This window comes from Stegastes partitus, unplaced genomic scaffold (assembly GCF_000690725.1).
Source record: "Stegastes partitus isolate 25-593 unplaced genomic scaffold, Stegastes_partitus-1.0.2 Scaffold1297, whole genome shotgun sequence".
NCBI lineage: Eukaryota > Metazoa > Chordata > Actinopteri > Pomacentridae > Stegastes > Stegastes partitus.
The window spans coordinates 218269-237289 of record NW_007579028.1 but is presented as its reverse complement, the minus strand read 5'-3'; the positions used below and the strand labels follow the sequence as shown (position 1 = coordinate 237289).

Sequence of the window (19021 nt, the reverse complement as noted above, 5' to 3'; positions counted from 1 at the left end):
CATTTCCAAATTACAAGACACAAGCAGCCTTTTAGCATTTGCAGAGTTAAGAAAATTGAAATGATCCATTAGCTTTGATTATCAAACAGGCTTAATAAATGTGTCATTTTTCAGTATCCTCTCAAATTAAAATTGCCCAGTGTGTATTTTCAATTGAGTGTCTGCTTCTGTGCCAAGGAATTATTCTCCCCGAGGAATAATTCCAGCTACCAAGTAGTTACAAATCATGGAAATGAGATGATGGAATATAGAAGAGAAAGGCACTCAATGCTAAATCATTAAAAACGTACTTTCTTTACCTCGGCCCCAGAGCAACGCTTCGCATGACATTAGCTGGCGGCGAGCCAAGCGTGAAGGGGGCGAGCCGTGCGGGGCTGTTCTGCGGTGAAAGATAATTCTTTTAAAACTAAGGGCAGTATCCTAACAACACAGTCGTGACATGCGGCAATAAAACAGATTTAAAAGGTTTTTAATACAATTTGAATGCTCTAAAATCCGGTAGCACAATATACTTAAGTGCCAGGAGGAGGGAGTCATTCACAAAACTACTGTCACTTCTCTGCTGTGTTAGCTTTGGATTCCAGTGATGCTTCAATCAGAACTTGTAAAAAGAAGGAATAAAAATCTGGGAATTTGTCAATGAGCCCCATCGCAATGCATCACAACAAAGAAAAAAGAAATCAAATGGAAAGAAAATCAACTTTCGGACTAACTTTATGTATTTTCAGCCCCTTTTTCTTTCCATTTCAGCGGTTTAACTTTAAAACACAGAAAAAGTGACACAGACAGGTAACCGCTGTTCAGTGCCAAAGAAATGAACATCATAAATCATAAAATGCTGCTGCTTTAAAACGTTGCAGGCAATAAAGAAAAAAGTTCAGCGCTTTGGGAAGCGTGGCAGTTAAATGCAGAGACTGAAAATAAATAAAACATCATTCTCTCCAATCTAGTTTTTCAAGTCGCCAATTCGTAAATCAAAAAAAAGAAAAAATGTTTATATGAAAAGGTAACAAGACAAGATACAAATACAGCAGGATCAGAAATAGAAAGATGTTCTTTTAAAAACATATTTTAAAGTTTTTAAAAAAGTGCTCTGTTTGCATTAGCGGCTAGAAGCTGGATACAGTGCAGGACAAACTGCTGAAGCAGGGAGGAAAGAGAGGAAATGGAAGGTGAGGTCACGAACTTGATTTAAATTCACCATGTTGTAAACGTTCATGGTACGTGTTTTAGCTTAGCGAGCTGTCAACACAGCCCTGGGGACTGTGTGTAACAACTCATTCACAGGGGAAGAAGTTTGAAAGGTGCAGCAGAAGGTGAAGTGATTGAGCAGCTGAAGACTGTACAGACACTACGGAGGAATTACAAAACAGGGGTGCAAAGAAAGAAAAGAAAAGAAAAAAAACGGCAACAGAAGGAACCGTTTGTATAATGAGCCAAGATGGAGGAGTTGATTATTTTCAACTTCTGACATTTTGTAATAATTTCCCAGCCAAATAGCACAATTTTATAGCTATGTGTAATGTTACTTGTCAAGCCCGAGGTTCTCTTGGTACAAATTAACAGTGGAATAGAGAAATTAAGTCAATGAAGCAAAAACTTAACAAAAGACAGTCGTGTCAGAAACAGAGTTCGGCCCTGGCAGCAGCTGTGATTTAAAGCCCCGTGTCAGCAATCCTGAATATAGCAGTTTAACAAAAAAAAAAAGCCTTCATTGTAAAAGGTTTAAAAATTCAGGGTTAGATATTGGTTCTCCTCCTGTCGCCGTCCTCAGCTGTCTGAAACTGCACGGTGAGGCTGGATGTGCTCCCCAGATCATGACAGTGATTAATAAATAATAATGGTGAGATCAGGGGGACATCACTGAACGGCTATTTATATCCACGGAGCAAATTTAACCTTGACCTCCTTTTTGCCCCCCCACTGTGACCACACTCGCCTTCCTCGAGCCAAAGGGTCAAACATCACATTTTCACACGTCTGCGTTTTCTCATAACTCGGACTTAAATGTGAAATTTTCTGATCCGGTTCAGTCTTCTGTCAGTTTTTGCCATCAGCTTCGCAGACTGCACGTGTTGCCGGCACGATTGTGCGCAAGTATAGAAGGAAGATTAAAACGCCTAAATGTGTGCCATTGATAAAGTTTTTATACATCGTGCATCGCTTTGTGTGGATCACAGCAGCTCTGAGGGGTGGATGAGAGGCCACAAACTCAAGCTTCTCGCTCCACTGTGGGAAGAGTTTAATGTGAGTCGTGTACGATGTGCGTGCATGTATATATGTGTGTCTGCGCAGGTGAGCAGAGGGAGCAGAGCAGGCAGGCACGCCGGGTGCCTGTGAGGTCAGGGGCTAGGTGGAGTGTTAGCGGGAACGACACCTGACAGCAACTGGGTGGATGCGCCCTGGCAGTTCTGTACATTCATGTCACTACTGATAAGAGTCAGCACCTGCTGAGCAGGAGAAACTCCAGTGCCGGTGCCACCGGGTCCTCCATACAGGGCAAGGAGAGGAGGATGTGAACACTTCCTTCCGCCTGTCCTTCCCTGTCCCTCCAATGCTCACTGAGCAGACAAGTCGCGACAGCTGTGATGGCCATTGGTTGGGCAGGGGTGAAGGTGCCAACCTTGTCAATGCCAGAGGTGGGAGCAAAGCTGCATGGCACCACCTGATTTGGGCTTGGAAAATGAAACCTGGATGCCTCTCTTTGGGTTGTGTAACAGCCAAGGGCAAAGGGAAGTCTACAGAACTTTCTCTGTTACTGTAAATGTAGCTGGACGGTTACATGTGTTAAGCAATCGGGCTCGTGTGCTGAATTTCTTCAATGGATCCGTGTCAAAAAGTTAACACTTACTAAAAAAAAAAGTGAAAGCAAACATGGAGGAAGGTTGAGAGGGGGATTTTTTTTTCTTTCCAGGTACTTCAGATTCCTTCCACTGTCCAAAACCCTCTGGATGGAAACTTCAAAAAGACCCCCTGTAATATAAAAACAATATTTCAAACTCTGACAATGTGTGTCATGCGTGCAACTGACCGTTTTCGCTGAAGGATCTTTGCTGATTGAGCGTCCAGAGTGAAGCTCCAAAGGATCAAGCAGGGATGATGTTTTGATGTCGGACACCAAACTTACGCTAAACTTAAATAAGTGGCAGAACACCAACGTGACAACACTTTTCTTCTCTCATTGTGGGAAGAGTTCTGTTTTCTACAAGTATCTGACCCTTTAAAAACAGGCACACAAGCCAAACTTAGTCTAAATTGTTGACTGGATGATATTTGGCAAGCTTGGCAGCAAACCTTACATTCCTCCAAATCACTTTCCTCTATAACGTCGGTAAACACAATAAAAGCAGCTTCTTGTCAGTACAAAACAATCCAAATTCACCTAACGCTTGATTTCGGCCTCAGTTTGTGCTGTTATCAGAAGCTTTCTATTAGCACAGGTATCCACTCTGCGGCTGATAAAAAGCCACATACTGCCACCTAGTGGCCACTTACTGCCACACACAGGGAACCCCCTTTATATTAGTCTCCTGCTACATTTATCACACTCCCAACGCAGCCACAGTGTAAAAATCATAACTTTAAAACTTGGCAGCAGTCAAAATAAACAACTAATTATCTTTTTTTATGACTTTTGCATGTGCTGCCTGCAAAGCAATCCCCTCTTTAGTTTTCCTGAGAAAGAGCTGATCTGCAACTTCTCTGTAACCCAGAACAAAACGGAAGTAATTGTCCAATGGGTGGGTTGTTTTCCCTGCCATTTTTTTTTTTCTCTAAACGACTTAAAATGAGGCTCCCTTAGCGCTTATTGGTGCCGTAAACAAACTTGGCATGTCACTGTAGTAATAGCCGGTGGAAAAACGTCACCTCCAGGAGTGAGGGGTGTGGAGGAAGGGAGTATAGGTTGTAGTGTGTGAGTGTATATATATATATATATGTGTGTGTGAGGGGGTTGGTGGGCCAGTGAGAGGAAGAAAGCGGGGGAGGCTAAGTTGGACGCATGTGCTGCAAATTAGGCTTTGGTTAGGCAGCCCCCCCACCACCACCACCACCACCCCCATCCCCTCATGTTGGGAGCAGCAGAAGGAGACAAGAGCACGGGTGTTTCTGCATGGCTGCAGACCGCTGCACCTTGGGGGGCTGACCGACCCGGGTGCGAGAGGAGGAAGCAGAGACAGCAGGCAGTGACGAACACTTGCTCGCTCGCTCCTTTCCCTCCCCTTCTCCCTTCGCTCTTTTGCCCAATCCGTAGCCCCCCGGGGAACCCTCGCACGCACTTCTAAGCAGCCTCTGTATATTCACTCCCCATGCGAGGAGGCTTCAGTCGCTCTTTTTCTTATATAAGGGCCTCTCTTTCCCCCCCACCGATGTGTTTGAGGCCCGCCGTTTCTTCATCCCACCCCCCCACCACCACCACCTCTCAACTCCAACCACTGTTGAAAATTTCTCTCCGGGTGGGAGTCCTCGTTGAAAATAGCGGCCTCATTTTTTTAACAGGACTACAGCCAGATAGCTTCTCAAGTTTTTCCTCGACTGATAAACACAGAAGCAGGTTTTCTAAACATTTTACTAAACCCTTACTTTTATCTGAAAGCTTTTTAATTAAGTTTTTTTTACCCAAATGCTTGAACACACACTTCAACTGAAAGGGGAGAACAAAAAAAAAAAAAACAGGGATGGATTAAAATCATTTCCTCCCCCCAACATCTTCCAACTTGCATACGACACCAGTTTTTTTTTGACAGATTTGGAGTTTATTCACACATAACATACTACAGTGGGTAATGTATTCAAGAAACACTGAACAGCGCTGTCATATATGACACAGGAGAAACAAAAAAAAAGAAAAAAGAAACAAAAAGAAAACAAAAAAAAAGACACAGAACCCTTTCTTTGCCATTATATAAAAATAGTGTTGCTACAAAAGTATAAATTAGGTTTACTAATAAGACAACTCAGATCTGAATCAGGAATCTGCTGCCAAAGTGCGATAAAAAGACAAAATGAAGAGAATCAAACAGATTTTTTTCTTCTTTTTTTTTTTGCTTTAGCAGAGTATAAAAAGGAAGAAATGCCTGTAAAGTAGGATGAAAGCAACACTAATTTCTTAACCTGAATTGATAATACAGACTAGAGTTGAACAGAACAGATCTCCATGTTAGCATTCTTATAACCACGTTTTTCACAACTGAACTCTTTTTTTTTTTTATTAATTATCTGAATAAGTTAAAATCCTGAAACAAAATAAAACTTACAGCTGATTTCAGTTTTCTAGTAACAGTATCTAAGTTGAGTTTTTTCTTCTATTATATCAAAACCTTTTTTTTGAAATGCTACTGTAGAAAAAAGAGGTATAATGTTATTGGTGCTCCCTACTTTTATCTCTGAAATGAAGGTGCCCCCTTGTGGCATAAAAACAGCAGTTCTCTTGTATTTACATAATACATCCTCTGAAAATGGATGATGTCAACCCATAAACACCAACCCATGATCAGCACAGCTACTCCCACCTTGAAAAGGTTAAAATTCAGTCCGGGGTCGCTTTGTTTTTTTTTTTTGACTCGTAATGAGCGTCTTTAAGTAACATCAACTCAGAGCCAATATGATTCCATCTGATGAGAAAACACTGGCTTATAACATTATATATCAGTACTCTTATTAAAAGCATGCATATCTTAGATATAATTCTTATTTAATCAAACAAAAAAAAAAAAGAATGCTATTTCTAAGTAAAATTAAGTTGACATCATTACGTCAACGATGGCATTTTTGTCCCAGAGCATATCCTATTGAAAATACTTATTTAAAAACTGTAAGAAAAAATCCCTTCATCAGTTCAGTCGAGGATCACCGGTTAAACCACAAACCAATGTACAGTATTTTGACTATTTCTTGGAACGAGCCTTTAAATTTTGTGTGTGAATATCTGATTTTTATTCTTCTTCAATCTTTAAATTACAACACTACTTTCCGAGTACTGAGGTAACACATTGGATTGGTACTTAGAAAATTAAATTTAAATACAATTTACAGCAATTTTCTTTTATTACCAAAATATATTTAAAAAAAAGAAAAAGAAAGGAAATATTTTTAACAAACCATCAGGGAGAAGAAAAGCATTTATGAAACACTAAAAATCAAAGCTTGGAGGTAAGGAGAGCTACAGTTCATTAAGAAGCGCCTTATGTAGTCGTGAAACGATTCGCAACGCAGAGCCTTTGACCTTTAATTAATTCAGGTGTTTCATACCTTTAATGCCACTCTATCAAAAAGCTGACAAATGTTGTTGTGTAACTGAAAACTAACACGATTTTAATCGGACGAAAAGATTCTACTTTCAGTAAGACCGTAATCCGACATTTGGCTTCGTACTCATAACGTTCACCCTTAAAACTTCCTGTTTGTTTTATTAACGATTACAGCCTCGTTATGTCTAATTGAACTGCCATTAAACTGGTGTAACGATTCCGACTGGACTGACTCTGGATGGTGGATAAATACTGATCACTATGAGGGTGACGAAGCGCTAGAACGGGTACGATGTATCGCTGTTTCTGTTGAACGAAAGGCGATGACACTGAAACAGGAAACGGATGCTTAAAGTTACCCATTCAGTTGAAATGATTAAGCGAATATTCATAAAAGTGTAACACGGTCGTACCTTCAGTTGCATCTAAAGCTGGGCAACGTGAGGGAAATAAGAATAATTTTACTGTTGATAATACCATTCTCAGTTTGTCACCGTGATGGCAAAATTACCCCCCAAAAATCAAAAAAACAAGTGTAGCAGTCAAATCACAGAACTGCACCGCAGCCTTTAAGATCAAAACATAATATTCAAGCTGCACCACAACTACTAAAACCAAATGAGAGTCTCACATCACAGTTTCGATACATCCTCCTGCGTAAACCCCGATAAAAAGATCTCTCTAATCTACGTCATTCATCATCTCAGTATAAGTTTGTACAGTGGATACCTGTGTTTCGGTGTGCTATTGTTGAAGTTATTATTGACCTGTTTTATGAAAGCGAGAGCAACGCACGCGTGCTCCGTCGATGCGACCTTTTTATAACTCGTGACAACATGAATAAAGCACTTGTCAAATACCACAGTTGTGCATGATTTTAAAAAGTCCTCGTTTGAACACTAGAGGACGCTGTTTCCAACCTTTGAGTCTACAGGAGTGAACAAAACAAAAAAACAAAACACTAACAAGCTTTAGAAAAGATGGTCAAAAGAAGGCCATTTAACAGCAATATAAAGGCATGATGTTTGCTCTGACTTTTAGGATTTAAGGTGATCGCATGAAAGAGACTTAAGGCCCAAAAAACAGAGATAACAAACTAGTACTTGACGAATTAGTACCAGAGGCAACAAACAAATTTTACAGTTATAGCTTCCATTCATCCAAGTCATTTTTCGGAGGTATTAGCTCAAGTAGATGTATACTAGAATCCATAAAAAAATAAATAACTTGACTTCATGAGTATGCATGTGTTGACTTTAGTGAATGCACTGGCTGCATTTTGTTTTTGTGCTGTAAAAAATAAACCCTCAACTTCTTTTTTTTTTTTTTCCTCGTTTGTTGCAAATGGCACTAACTGCATTTGGGGGTGGAACGTTTCACAAAAGTCACGGTTCAGTACATACCTCGGCGTTGAGGTCACAGTTTGGTTTTTGTTTTTTTTTTTTGTCCTTTTTTTTTGTTTTTTTTTTGTCGGTACAGTGAGGAAAAAGTGGCGGTGCCTGCTTGGATGTGCTCATTCCTGAGAAAATCCCATTGATTTCACAATAACATAAAATAATTTACGGTTAATAATCAACTGTAGGAGTGTCGTGAGAACAGTCAGTTGGAAACTATGCCCTGTGTTAAAGCTTATTGCCTTGAAAATGGAAAAAAATAATAATAATTGTAGCTCACATGAGGAAGACGATGTTTATATTGAGAATGAGAAATGTAGAAAGAATAATAAATAAAGCTTTCCTATGAGCAGGTTTTCTATTCAAGCTTCAAATAAAACAAATACACACACACACGTGATGATTGTTTGCGATTATAAATTAAAATCTTCGAGCTTAGCAAGCTGTCGGTTAATAACGTTACTGCTGTTTAATCTGAGGTTAATGCGCAGGCAAAACGTCCTGCGTGTAAAAACAAAACAGAAAGTGTACAACTTGTGTTTGACTCCCGAGCGTCTGATGTGGAATTCCTGAATTGTCAGCACTAGAAACTGTCATTGAGCAAGTAAAAATGGCCTTACGATGTTGTAATTGTGTTTTTACTAAGATACAGTTGTACTGCAACATTAGAAGGATGAGAGAAGGAATAATTATCCAACATGTTACTTATTCCCTGTGGGTGCGCTTCAGCTGCAATATGAGGCTGAACGAAATCAATAAAAACTGGCCACCAATGTTGCGCTTAACTCTTTGTACAGCCGTCAATTAAACCGAACCAGAAGTTTAATTTAGTTCAAGTTAGCTTCATTATTTAAGTCTAGGAATTTGTGTATCTAGCAGCGTTAGACCTCTCGAGTTGATTCCGGAAACCAACGACTGGACGGCTTTCCTTTACGGCGAACAAGAAGCGTCGTGGAATATCTAATGTCTTATCAGTGACTTTTTACCCTTTTGAATGAAACAGATATGCATCCAGTGCACGTAAATCCTGCGCAGCTACACTATGAGGACGTCGAATTAGCTGCAGTGATTTAGCTCTCAGCTATCTGCCCGTCATCTGTGGCTGAAGAAAAAATATAGTTTTCAGTGATACATGATCAGAAATCATAAACCTAGTGCACTTAGTTGTCAGAGGAGTAATGGCAGTGAAGATTCGCCGCTTGATTCTTTCCGTCATATACCGATGAAAATGAAAACTCAGCAACACGCTGTGTATGCAGCAGCGCATCGCCGATATATTCCTGTCGGATAGCTTTAATAATCTGGTAGGGTTGTTTCCAGAGGTCTATGACGGTAGCTTCAAGCGACGAATGCTGACGTAACCTGAAAATGTTGCCACCCAGTGAGAATAACAGCATTAGAGCCTTGTAGCAGTTTAGTTATTAGGCTGGAGTAATTCAGATCACTGGCTGTGACAAGACCAAACTCATCCTGCTTTGTGTGTGCATCCCAAACCGAGGGCAGCGTACCAAACGGGACAATCTTTTGAGTGACCGTTCCACCCCTACATTTTGTCCACAGTACTTTACAACAGTCCTTTCTCCATACAAAATATGTAATAAGCCGCATTGTTTTATGGGTGTTTGCAACCTTTACAATGGTGATTTGTTTTTTTTCTGTAAATATCTGTCTTGAGAAGTTTTCAATGTCCATACACATTTATGTTTACAGTTGGTCTAAATCTACAGTATATAAATAATAGTCTTGAGTCATTGGTTGGAGGTGAAGGTTTGGTTGTTTAGGGTTGGTTGGGTTTTTTTTCTTCCTAGCCCATGTTAGAGCGAAGGAAAATGAGTTTGTTCATCTCCTCAGCAGTTACCTGCTGCCTCCTCTTCATGGCCAGGCTCTGCTCGCACACAGTCACGCACTCGCTGCGTATGCCCACAGCGGGCACCGCCAGGAGCCACAGTGCCAGCCGAGCAAGCCTGGGGAACTTCTCACCCACTGTTGCGCTCCAGTACTGGAAGAGATCAGGTGTACCTTGGAGAAGAGGCTCAGCCAGATATTGGAATATCTCTTGTCTAACTTGGCTCTGACTCTCATCATTACCGGACACTGTGCAGGATGAGGAGGATCCCCTTGAGGGGCCGCCGTTGTTTCCACTTCCCTCTACGCGGCTTATTTTAGGGGTGGGTGGGCCATCAGTGTCCCGCTCCTCGCCACCTGAACCTCCACCACCTGTCATACCTCCATCCCTGGTGTCGGAGGCCATTTCGCACGCACGAGAGATGATGTCCTCGTGCTGGTAGGCCGGCACTGAGCGCAGCTTCAGCTGTGGGTCCAGGACCATGGCTACCTGGTGAGCTCGTTCAACCTGGAGACAGAAAAAGATTGCTCACAGTCAGTCCTTCCAATGGACAATGACTTATCTAAACTCAGCTTATATTGAGAGTTCATTTCTGGGTGTTTTTGGTAACAAAACATGGATGTAAAATTGCAATAAGTCCAACAAAACTAAACTAAAAACTGGCTTTGGTACATTTCAACAATAGCCAGCACTGCACTACAACGTGTAAGAATAATCTTAACACTTGTACAGCAAAGTGGCTTTTTAAGACACCAAATGTAATCAGCAGTATTTCAGTACCTTGAAGTTTTCCTTAAGTGCTTCTAGGAAATAGTGGCAGAGTTTGCTAGCTGTGCCGGTTCCAGCCTCTCCAGCTTTAGATGTAAAAAACTTCTCCAAGCGTAGGTAGACAGGCAGCACCTGCTGTAGGGTTGGCCTCCTCTGGCTGCTCAGCTCCAGAGCTGCCAGGCGCAGAGGTGCCAGCAAACAAGCCAGCGTGCCCAGCAGATGCTTGTTGAGACCTTGGAGGAGTGGAGCTGTGGCCTTACTGCGACCGTAAGCCTCGCAAATGTGTTCAAAGTGGGCATGGACCTGCAGGAGAGCTTCGGCCATACGATCCCAGCAAGGAGGGGTGGGGCATTGTGCAGGGCTGCCCTGAGAACCTTCCTCAGTTGTGCTTGTGGATGTGTTGGTGCACTGCTCCTCGCGAAGAGCCAGCGTGGTACAGGAGGCGATATCTCTGCATGTAGAGAGAAGCTCGGCCAACTCATGAAGCCCTCGAGCCTGGAGGCTGCGCTTCCCGAGGACAGCCTGAACGACGGCACCGAGGGAACAGCCGGCGCATCGCAAGCATATCCTCCCGCGGCCGCCACCTCCCAGGGGTGATCCCGAAAACCCCGCGCCCCACACTCTGGGCTCCGAGACGTACACGGTGCGAATGTCTGACATCACAAACTCAGACAGCACATTCTGCACCCAGTGGTGAACCTGGTCGGGGCCTTCCCTCAGCTCGGCCTCCCTGACGCCGAGCACATAGCGCTTCAGTCTTGACCCCTCCACCTGGTAGGCCGTTAGGACATAGCAGGCGTCTGGGCCAGACGTCTGGGCGTGGCAGGTGACAGCGATGCCGAGCGACGCATTGGAGCCCAGAGCACACGTGACCTTGACTTTGACTTGGTTGTACATGCGGGGCAGCTGGCGCAGTGCCAAGGCACTCATGTTGCCAAGAGCATCACGGGTGGAGTAGGCACCATGACGAGCACCTGTATCCACGAGGGTCTGTGCCAACTTCAGGAAGTCCTTGCTGTTGAGCACATTCAGCATGCTCAGATCTGAACACATTACCCGTAATAGACGCTCAGCCACCTGCTGTCGCTCCTTCTCAGGTAGTCCATTATTCTCTGCCAGGACAGACAGCAGATGGACGGATAGGAAGGCAGAACAAAACATAAGAAAGATAATTAGTGTTAATGTTTTTTTTTATTTGATACGCTGGCAGAAAACACTGGGTATCTTAAAAGGAAAATGGAAATACAGAATCATAGAGACATGGCACTAACAAACCTAATTTATGTAACATTCCCCTTAAACTTAGGGAGAGTTTACAACTAATTCTGGGCTTAAAATCTTAAAAGTGCAGCAGAAAACAATTTGCATGCCAAAATGTATAAGAATACTTTCTGTTTTGACCTTCAATTTGCCGTATACAGTAAAGATACAGACAGCAGATGCATGATGAGCGAGAGAGGGCTGTGACATCAACAAAGGTGGCCTGAGGGAACCAAACTAAGGATGTTGTTTACGGCACGCCCCTCGTCCACCAGGCGTAATGAAGTTGCGGTACTTACGGCTGAGAGTATGGTTTCTCTGGGAGATACTTTGAGGCTGGATTTGTAGTTTAACTGAGGAATGGGCCTGAGCCTGAGAACCTCTCCACAGCTGCTCTTGAGGACCCGAGGCTGAAGAGGTTTTGGGAGAGTCCCCTTTGGTGTGGTTCTCATTATCAGCTGGGGAGAGAGAGAGAGAGAGAGAGAGAGAGAGAGAAAGAGAGAGAGACAGAAGATCAGGCAGGGTTTGCCAGAAGTGTTTGGTGTTAATGGAGAAAGTTTATCTTGGGTGTTTCCACTGGAGGAAAATGTAAAGAACAAAAACCATGACACGAAATTAAACAAAAATAACTGGCAGCAAAAAGAGATGATATAAATACCTTACTTGGCCTCCTTGAGTCTATAATTAACAAATTATGCCTTTCAAAACCAGTTGTGCCAGTTTATAAAAGAATGATCAAGCGAATTGTTTTCTCACATAAGATCAGCAGCAAATCTTGTAATTAACTCACTGAAGCCAGTCTCACAGAAACAGTTCCAAAGCGACAATCTAATAGCAACACCAACAGCTAGAAAATCATCAGAAATTATTAATTTGTTTGTAGTGCCTGAGTAACTGTGTTTTAAAGACTGTCCAAATAATAAATGCACAATTAGAACTACATGCAAGGATAGGCAACATGACGCGCACATAGAAGGGTAGCTACACTTAAGTCAACGAATAAGATACCAAACGTTTCGCAGTCGTAGCTTCCTGGTAGCATTTGCTCGCTATCCTTGTTTACATAGCACTATAAAAATAATGTGTCCGAGTGGCAAGTCTGAATAATTGCTGCAGTAGCTTGATATTGGAATTGATCATTTCTGACATTTTATTTGTTTAATGGTTAATTAATTGAAAGCAGTAACTACAAAGCAATGTGTATATGGTTACATGAATGATGCACTGACAAAAACTACTTCAGCAGCCTCAGATCCAGATCTGCAACAACCCTCATAAAGACAATCTTTTCCTGGAACTTTGCATACAAATGTTGTTAACAACAACTTAAAGTCAGCACTTCTGTACACAAGTAAGGATTATGTGTCATCATTGAGACTTTAACATGCATTGCAGCCACCGAGGGTGTGTTCACATTCTGTCTCTTTTTTCTTTTCTTTTTTTTTGTTTTTTTTTTCTCTCCCCCTGTCGAGCTTATCATGCATTTGTTGTCGTGGACTCACCAGCGTGGGACTGCATGTGCTCCAGCAGGTTGTTGTAGAACTGGAACTGGATGCCACAGGCACCACAAGTGTAGGGTTCTAAAAAATCACAAGGCCCAGAAGAGCATTGACTCTTTGTCAGAGGCAAAAAAAAATGAAAATACTGTGCATCTGTCCACCTGGCCACTATTATCCCTGATCTGTGCTGGATCGCTGCCAAATGCAGCCGCTCTGAAAGTCGGTCCAACCAAGATGTCGTCGACTGGGTGATATTTTGCGGCTTACAGCGACTCAATTTGCAGAAGCATTCCTGAAATCTGTGATGTAATTTTCAAAGGGTTCTGGGCTACTTTTAAAATAATTGCAGCAACGTATAAAAAAGCTTTTCCAGGGGTTTAAGGCACTGACCATGTAATGTAATCACGATGCAACCAGCCCTGGTCAGAGACAATCCAACAACTTCCCCTTATATCTTGTCTCTCTCTACAATTCCTAATGACATCAATATCCTGTCTATTAAGGTCAAAGAAAAGGCATCTTTCAGATCTTTAAAAAAAAAAGACATGTTCTAACAAAATTTCCAGTAATCTTTGTCCATCAAAAGCAAACCTTGTAACAGTATGAGTCAGCCAAAGCTTCGTTGTCAGTCATTACACAATCATATCTGAACACAATACAGAGACTAATGTTTACCATCTTGTTTAACCATTTCCTAGTGATAATGAAGATAAACAAAGGAAAAGTATATAATCACAATGGAGTACAGATAAAACTGTTTACACCGAACAATGACAGACCAAAGAAATTAAAGGATACCGGGGGAAAAGGTGAAATGAGAAGGAGGCTGCATGCTTTTCTTTTTTTTGTATTTAACAGGAAGGTGGGGTTGGACTTACTCTGTGTTGTAGAGAATGTGCTGGCCACCAGAGGGCTCGGAGTTCCTGTTGACAAGAGCACAGGGAGGAATTTAACACTCCAAGCACTGTGGGCAATGATGCATCACTCTCGTCCCTTTCTTTATTCTATCAGTGCATCAGTAGTGTTTAGTGTGTGGGTTTTTTTATTATTTATTTGTGGGAGCATTTTTTTTTTCAAGCAAACAGGAACCCAGAACATCAGATAACTAAACGTTTTATTGAGAACAAGCTGTAAATACCATCTAATAAACCTTGAAAACGCTTTCAAGGCTTCGTCTGGAATGTCACAAGGTCTGGTTTGAGCATCACTAAGACTGCTATAAATAAAATGCTTTGACATTATTGTGACTGATGCCAGCTTTATATTAAAGCCCTCGTACAACTATTATACATTAGTGCACAAAAAATTCAATTAAGAGCTATTTAAATAGGCAACAATCACATGTAAACTGCAAAACCCGATCGTTAATTTATCGTTTAATAGTCTAACACTGTTCTCATCCGCGTCATCAGGTATGTGTGGCTGTGGTCTAATAGATCGCAGATGATACTGTTTGCCATTGCTGGAACATATTTCTGTGCACCATTTTCCAGCCCAGCACCCTATAAAGCGGGGAGTGATGCAGACAAAACAGCATCGACAGTAAACTCAAATAAGACTTCAGTAACAAGGCATTTAACTACAAGCTTCTTTTTGATTCACTGCGGTGATGTATAGCAGCTGCTACAAGAGCCAAAGGTGATTCAACGTGATATTTAACAAGGTCTCCATTTTCATGGTGTGAGCGTGGAGTAGAATAATAATAATAGAGCTCTTGGACTTGAGTTTTATATAGTAACAATTGATGCAAGGTAGGTCACACAAGCCTCTTTACATCCAGCACTCCTCCTCCATCTCAATTTTCAGCGCTGGCATGAGTTGCAAAACACTGTCTGCAGAAATACTGTTTCTATCTATACTGACATTCACATTCGCATACACCTGCTTTTAGCACGACTGAAAATAATTCTTTTTCCCCATTTGAGCAGAAATAATACATTTCCACACAAATACACACACACACATCCATATAACAAGTGACTCAGTGCTCACCACTTGAGTTCTGCGAACTGTTTGTGTCAACCAGACTAGACTGAATCGCACTTTCGAGTTTCCGCCTGAATGGGCTGTCTGTAAGTGAAAACACAGGAGAAACAATGAGTGACAAGCCGGTGCTAAATAATGTGGATAATATTTTTAAGTCAAGCTACAAAACCCACACAACAGTTCAGATAAAGCAAAGTTAATGACATGCAATTTACACTTAATTTTAGTTTGCAGCATGCAAATCAATCATGCTAACAGCCTCGAAAAAGGATCTAAATGTTCGTATTACATTTAAATATGGGTTTAATTCCTCCTCTTCATTCCGTCTTTTTGACCCACTTCTAAGATGCGAGTGTGTGCCACGCTTTAAATAGTTCTTTATGGCAGAGTGCTTCTTAGCAGAAAGATTTGGGAGGGGGGTCATGAACCACAAAATGTGGTAGCAGTGGGGAGAAAAATCTGTGATTTTTGACAGCTAAAAAAAAATATAAAGAAGATACTGTTGGTACGTGACTATTTGTAATTAGTTTGTATTTGGTTTTACTTTATTAAAACAGAGAACATATTTAATCTGCTCTTTTTCTCTTAGCTTCTGATGAAAAAATATAATAGCTTTAAGAAGACTAATACCTGGTAAAAGCTTCTACTGTCTGTGTTTCATTTTAATGTTTTGACAATTAAGTGTTTAGTTTCTTGATGCAATTAAACAAGAATCCCATCAATCAAAATATTAAACGTGACACGACTTAAACCGAGCAATCAATCAAAGGTTAATAGCCCCTATTAAGTTCGCCACAAATGCAGCAGCAAGGTTGCTCAAAACCTTTCAGACAATCTCTTAAGGTTCCTCTTATATCCTTTCTACACTGGCGCAGTGAAATACTTCAGCCACGGTGAGATGTGCTTGAATGCATTTCCACCACACCCTCACAGCAGGTCTGCGATATTACTGTGCTGGTCTCTGCCCTCAAATCCAGCTATGCCAATACCACGGTAAACCGACTGGCTGCACTTGTGCAGTCACGTGGGCAGCAAGAGACACTGACATTTTAAAACGACATTATTCAGCAGTCCGGGCAGCAGCTGTTTGGTTTCTGTCCAGTGTGTTGTTTTCCTATTTTCTCGGCATCAATTTCTGCACAGTTTCTGACAGCGGTTTATTACCAACAACCGTATAATTTGTTATGTTGACACCATCAGCTAGTTACAAAGCAATCAGGTTCTACATCACCAAAGGAACACATGTTCAATAATGTCCCCTAATGAGCCACAACATTATCACCGGCCCTGCCTAATGTGCTGCTGGTCCCTTTGTGAGCTGCCAAAATAGCGGCGACCGACCGCAGCGTGGCCTCTGCAGGACCTGAGGATGCCCTGTGGTATCTGGCATTGCCGTGTTAGCAACTGTGCTTTGAGTGTAAGTTTTGACCCAGACACCCTGTTCATAAGTTGTCCCTCCTCAGATTGCTGTCAGCAGGTACTCACCGCCGCTGAAGGGGAGCACAACGGACAATTTGCATCTCCCACACCCGGCATCTGAACTATGATAACTGACCTACCTTTACGCACAGTCGACAGGGTTTGACATGTACTGCTGTTATGATTACTTGCTGGTGCTCACTTGTGCAAATGATATTTAAAATACTACACAGTCGTCCTCAAATGTATTCAAACCCTCCCATTAAAGAAGGAAAAATAAGTTGAAATTGACGAAGCTAATAATAAATAAAAATTCAGTGAACATCAGGACATTGCTTTGAATTGTGGTTCAACAGAAATATAAAAAAAATTTAAAAACCAAGCATGATTGGACCTGTAAACTAACCTTTTGTTGAATCATCCTTTGAGGCAATCACTGCAATCAAGTGTTTTCTGTGACTCTCAATCAGACTTCTGCACCTGTTGACAGGTATTTTGGCCCACTGCTCATCAGCAAAGCCTCTAATTTGTCCGGGACAGTTTTGTTTTGTTTTTTTTAATTATTCTTTTCAACCACAATTCAAAAGCAAGTGTCTTATTTCACTAAATTATATTTTAGCAAATTTTTATTTATTATTACTTTTTTCAGTTTCTAGATATTTGAGTGACTATTGTCAATTTTGCCTTTTCTTTAATGAAAGGGTATAAGTATATTTGAGGACAAAACAAACTCGGTGCTGTAGGGTTCTACACACTGATATCAAGGTGCAGGATGCAAACATTAGATCAAATTTAAGCCGCCACCCTCGACTGTGTGCGTGTATTCGGTTCATAGCGTTATGAGGCATGCAGGTTTTCACAACAATCAAGAAAATGCAGGGAAAAAAAAGTCATGCTCACTTTTTATCTTAGCACTCTGGCTGTGGCCAAATTTACTCATATCCATACTGCCACAATCCTGTACCCGTGATGTCTTCAAATCGAATGAGCCTGCGTCGAGAGAGATGCTCAGAGTTAAGGGCGTACAAGCTTTAAAAACAAAACACATGATGCTGATGCTCGCTCCACACCACATGTTTTTAAGGGGTGCACACACAAACAGAATGGCTCAAAAATAAGACTCCATAATTCATATTCTGAATGCTAGAACTTTTCAAGAGCAAATAAAGCACAGTAAATAAACAGACTCACTCATCGGTGTGTGAAGAGCAACGTGCTCCTGGTACGGGTTGAAATACTTGTACTGCTTCCCGCAGAACTCGCAAACATAGCTCCCGGTTTCTGGAAACAAGAAAAAAAAAAACACACACACAAACGAACCTTTTGTTTTCATCAAAATCTGTGTCGGTAATAAAAGCGAGCATCACAGTCAGTGAAGATCAAATTTTTGTTGCATTAGTTAAAAAGAGGGACAGAATCATTTTTTTTTTTTGTTAATCGTGTCTTACATCACAAAGGAGAAGCAGAAGACAAGAGGTCCAAATAGAGTGGAGGAAAAGGAAGGAGCTGGTGATTCTGATTGTATCTTTTGCCAACTGACAAAACCCATCTTTACATTTAGCAGTAACTCAATAGCAGAGAACATAGAAACACAGGGGGGGTCTCCCTGCATAGTGCGTGGAGGCTCACACTATCCACCCCCCCCCAATCAGTAGGAGTCATTAGTGCAGTGACAAGTGCAGGCTTCCCACCTGCGAACACTGCCAATTGTGTTTGAAGGGACACGTGCTGCCGTTGGTTGAACCCGCGGTCTCTGTGGAGGAGGGCGAGTGCTTTTTTCCCTGCGAAAGAGGACTTTTGGACTCATGTTCTGAAACCTTTCCAGTGTGGAGTTAACTCAAGATGCTTAGCGTTATTTTTCTAACATGGATTATGACCGTGACACAGGACCTCACATTACAAAACCGTGTTCAACACACTGAGCTGGACACAGGTGGGTTTAAGCTGTAATGGGAGTTTCAGTGCCAGGTAAATGTCACAACTTAAGATTTATGATAAGTCATGTAAATGTAGCATCAAACAAATTCTTAAAAAAAAAGAAATCTTGGCTTACAGCATCAAAATTACCCCAATTTATTCTGTGTAACACAACAAGCAGCTGCAAATTGAAGTTACTCTATCGTGAATTTTGTAATCTTGCTCTCCTTTGGCATACGTCTTCATTCAAGTTTTCACAATTTGTAGACATTTTTCTAAAAAACAAACACCAAACTTTAAAGTAGGGGTGTAACGGTACGACGTGCATCCATCCCAAACAGTTCAGGATAAGACTTCTTCATTATTTCACAGTTACAGTCAGAAGTCTACCTTTGGCTAAACACACCCTGAAAGTTTTGGCTGTGCGGTGCTTCTCGTCTATCAGCTACGGCGTGATAATAGAGCTGGCTTTAAAGCTGGTTGGGCACAATGCAGATTTTATTAAACATCTATTATGTGTTAACTCACACTATACCTTTTCAATCAGTCTTGCTGAATGGCCAGAATCTTCTCTCCTAGCTGCTTTTGTCCACGGACAAGTCTAATAAAGTTTTTTTCAAACTGGAACACTGTGTCCTCAGTGTCGACAAAAACAGTAACACAAGCTGAAATTGCTAATTGCTT

At 41.5% G+C, this 19021-nt stretch overlaps 1 protein-coding gene across 5 annotated transcripts in view; it reads right to left on the bottom strand.

The window, feature by feature from the left end:
- Positions 1-4731: 4731 nt before the first annotated feature.
- znf618 (zinc finger protein 618) overlaps positions 4732-19021 on the bottom strand; it is a 36116-nt gene continuing 21826 nt past the window's right edge. For 2 of the 5 annotated variants that reach the window (XM_008298240.1, XM_008298241.1), the window contains exons 7-15: positions 18112-18201; positions 17612-17701; positions 17321-17410; positions 15008-15085; positions 13894-13938; positions 13019-13096; positions 11816-11974; positions 10269-11368; positions 4732-9995 (exon numbers count right to left, since the gene is read on the bottom strand). In XM_008298240.1, coding sequence (XP_008296462.1) covers positions 9447-9995; positions 10269-11368; positions 11816-11974; positions 13019-13096; positions 13894-13938; positions 15008-15085; positions 17321-17410; positions 17612-17701; positions 18112-18201 — 2279 coding nt within the window. In that variant the 3' untranslated portion in view covers positions 4732-9446. The remainder of the gene's footprint in view (positions 9996-10268; positions 11369-11815; positions 11975-13018; positions 13097-13893; positions 13939-15007; positions 15086-17320; positions 17411-17611; positions 17702-18111; positions 18202-19021) is intronic. The other 3 variants (XM_008298243.1, XM_008298244.1, XM_008298242.1) reach the window with 2 other exon arrangements.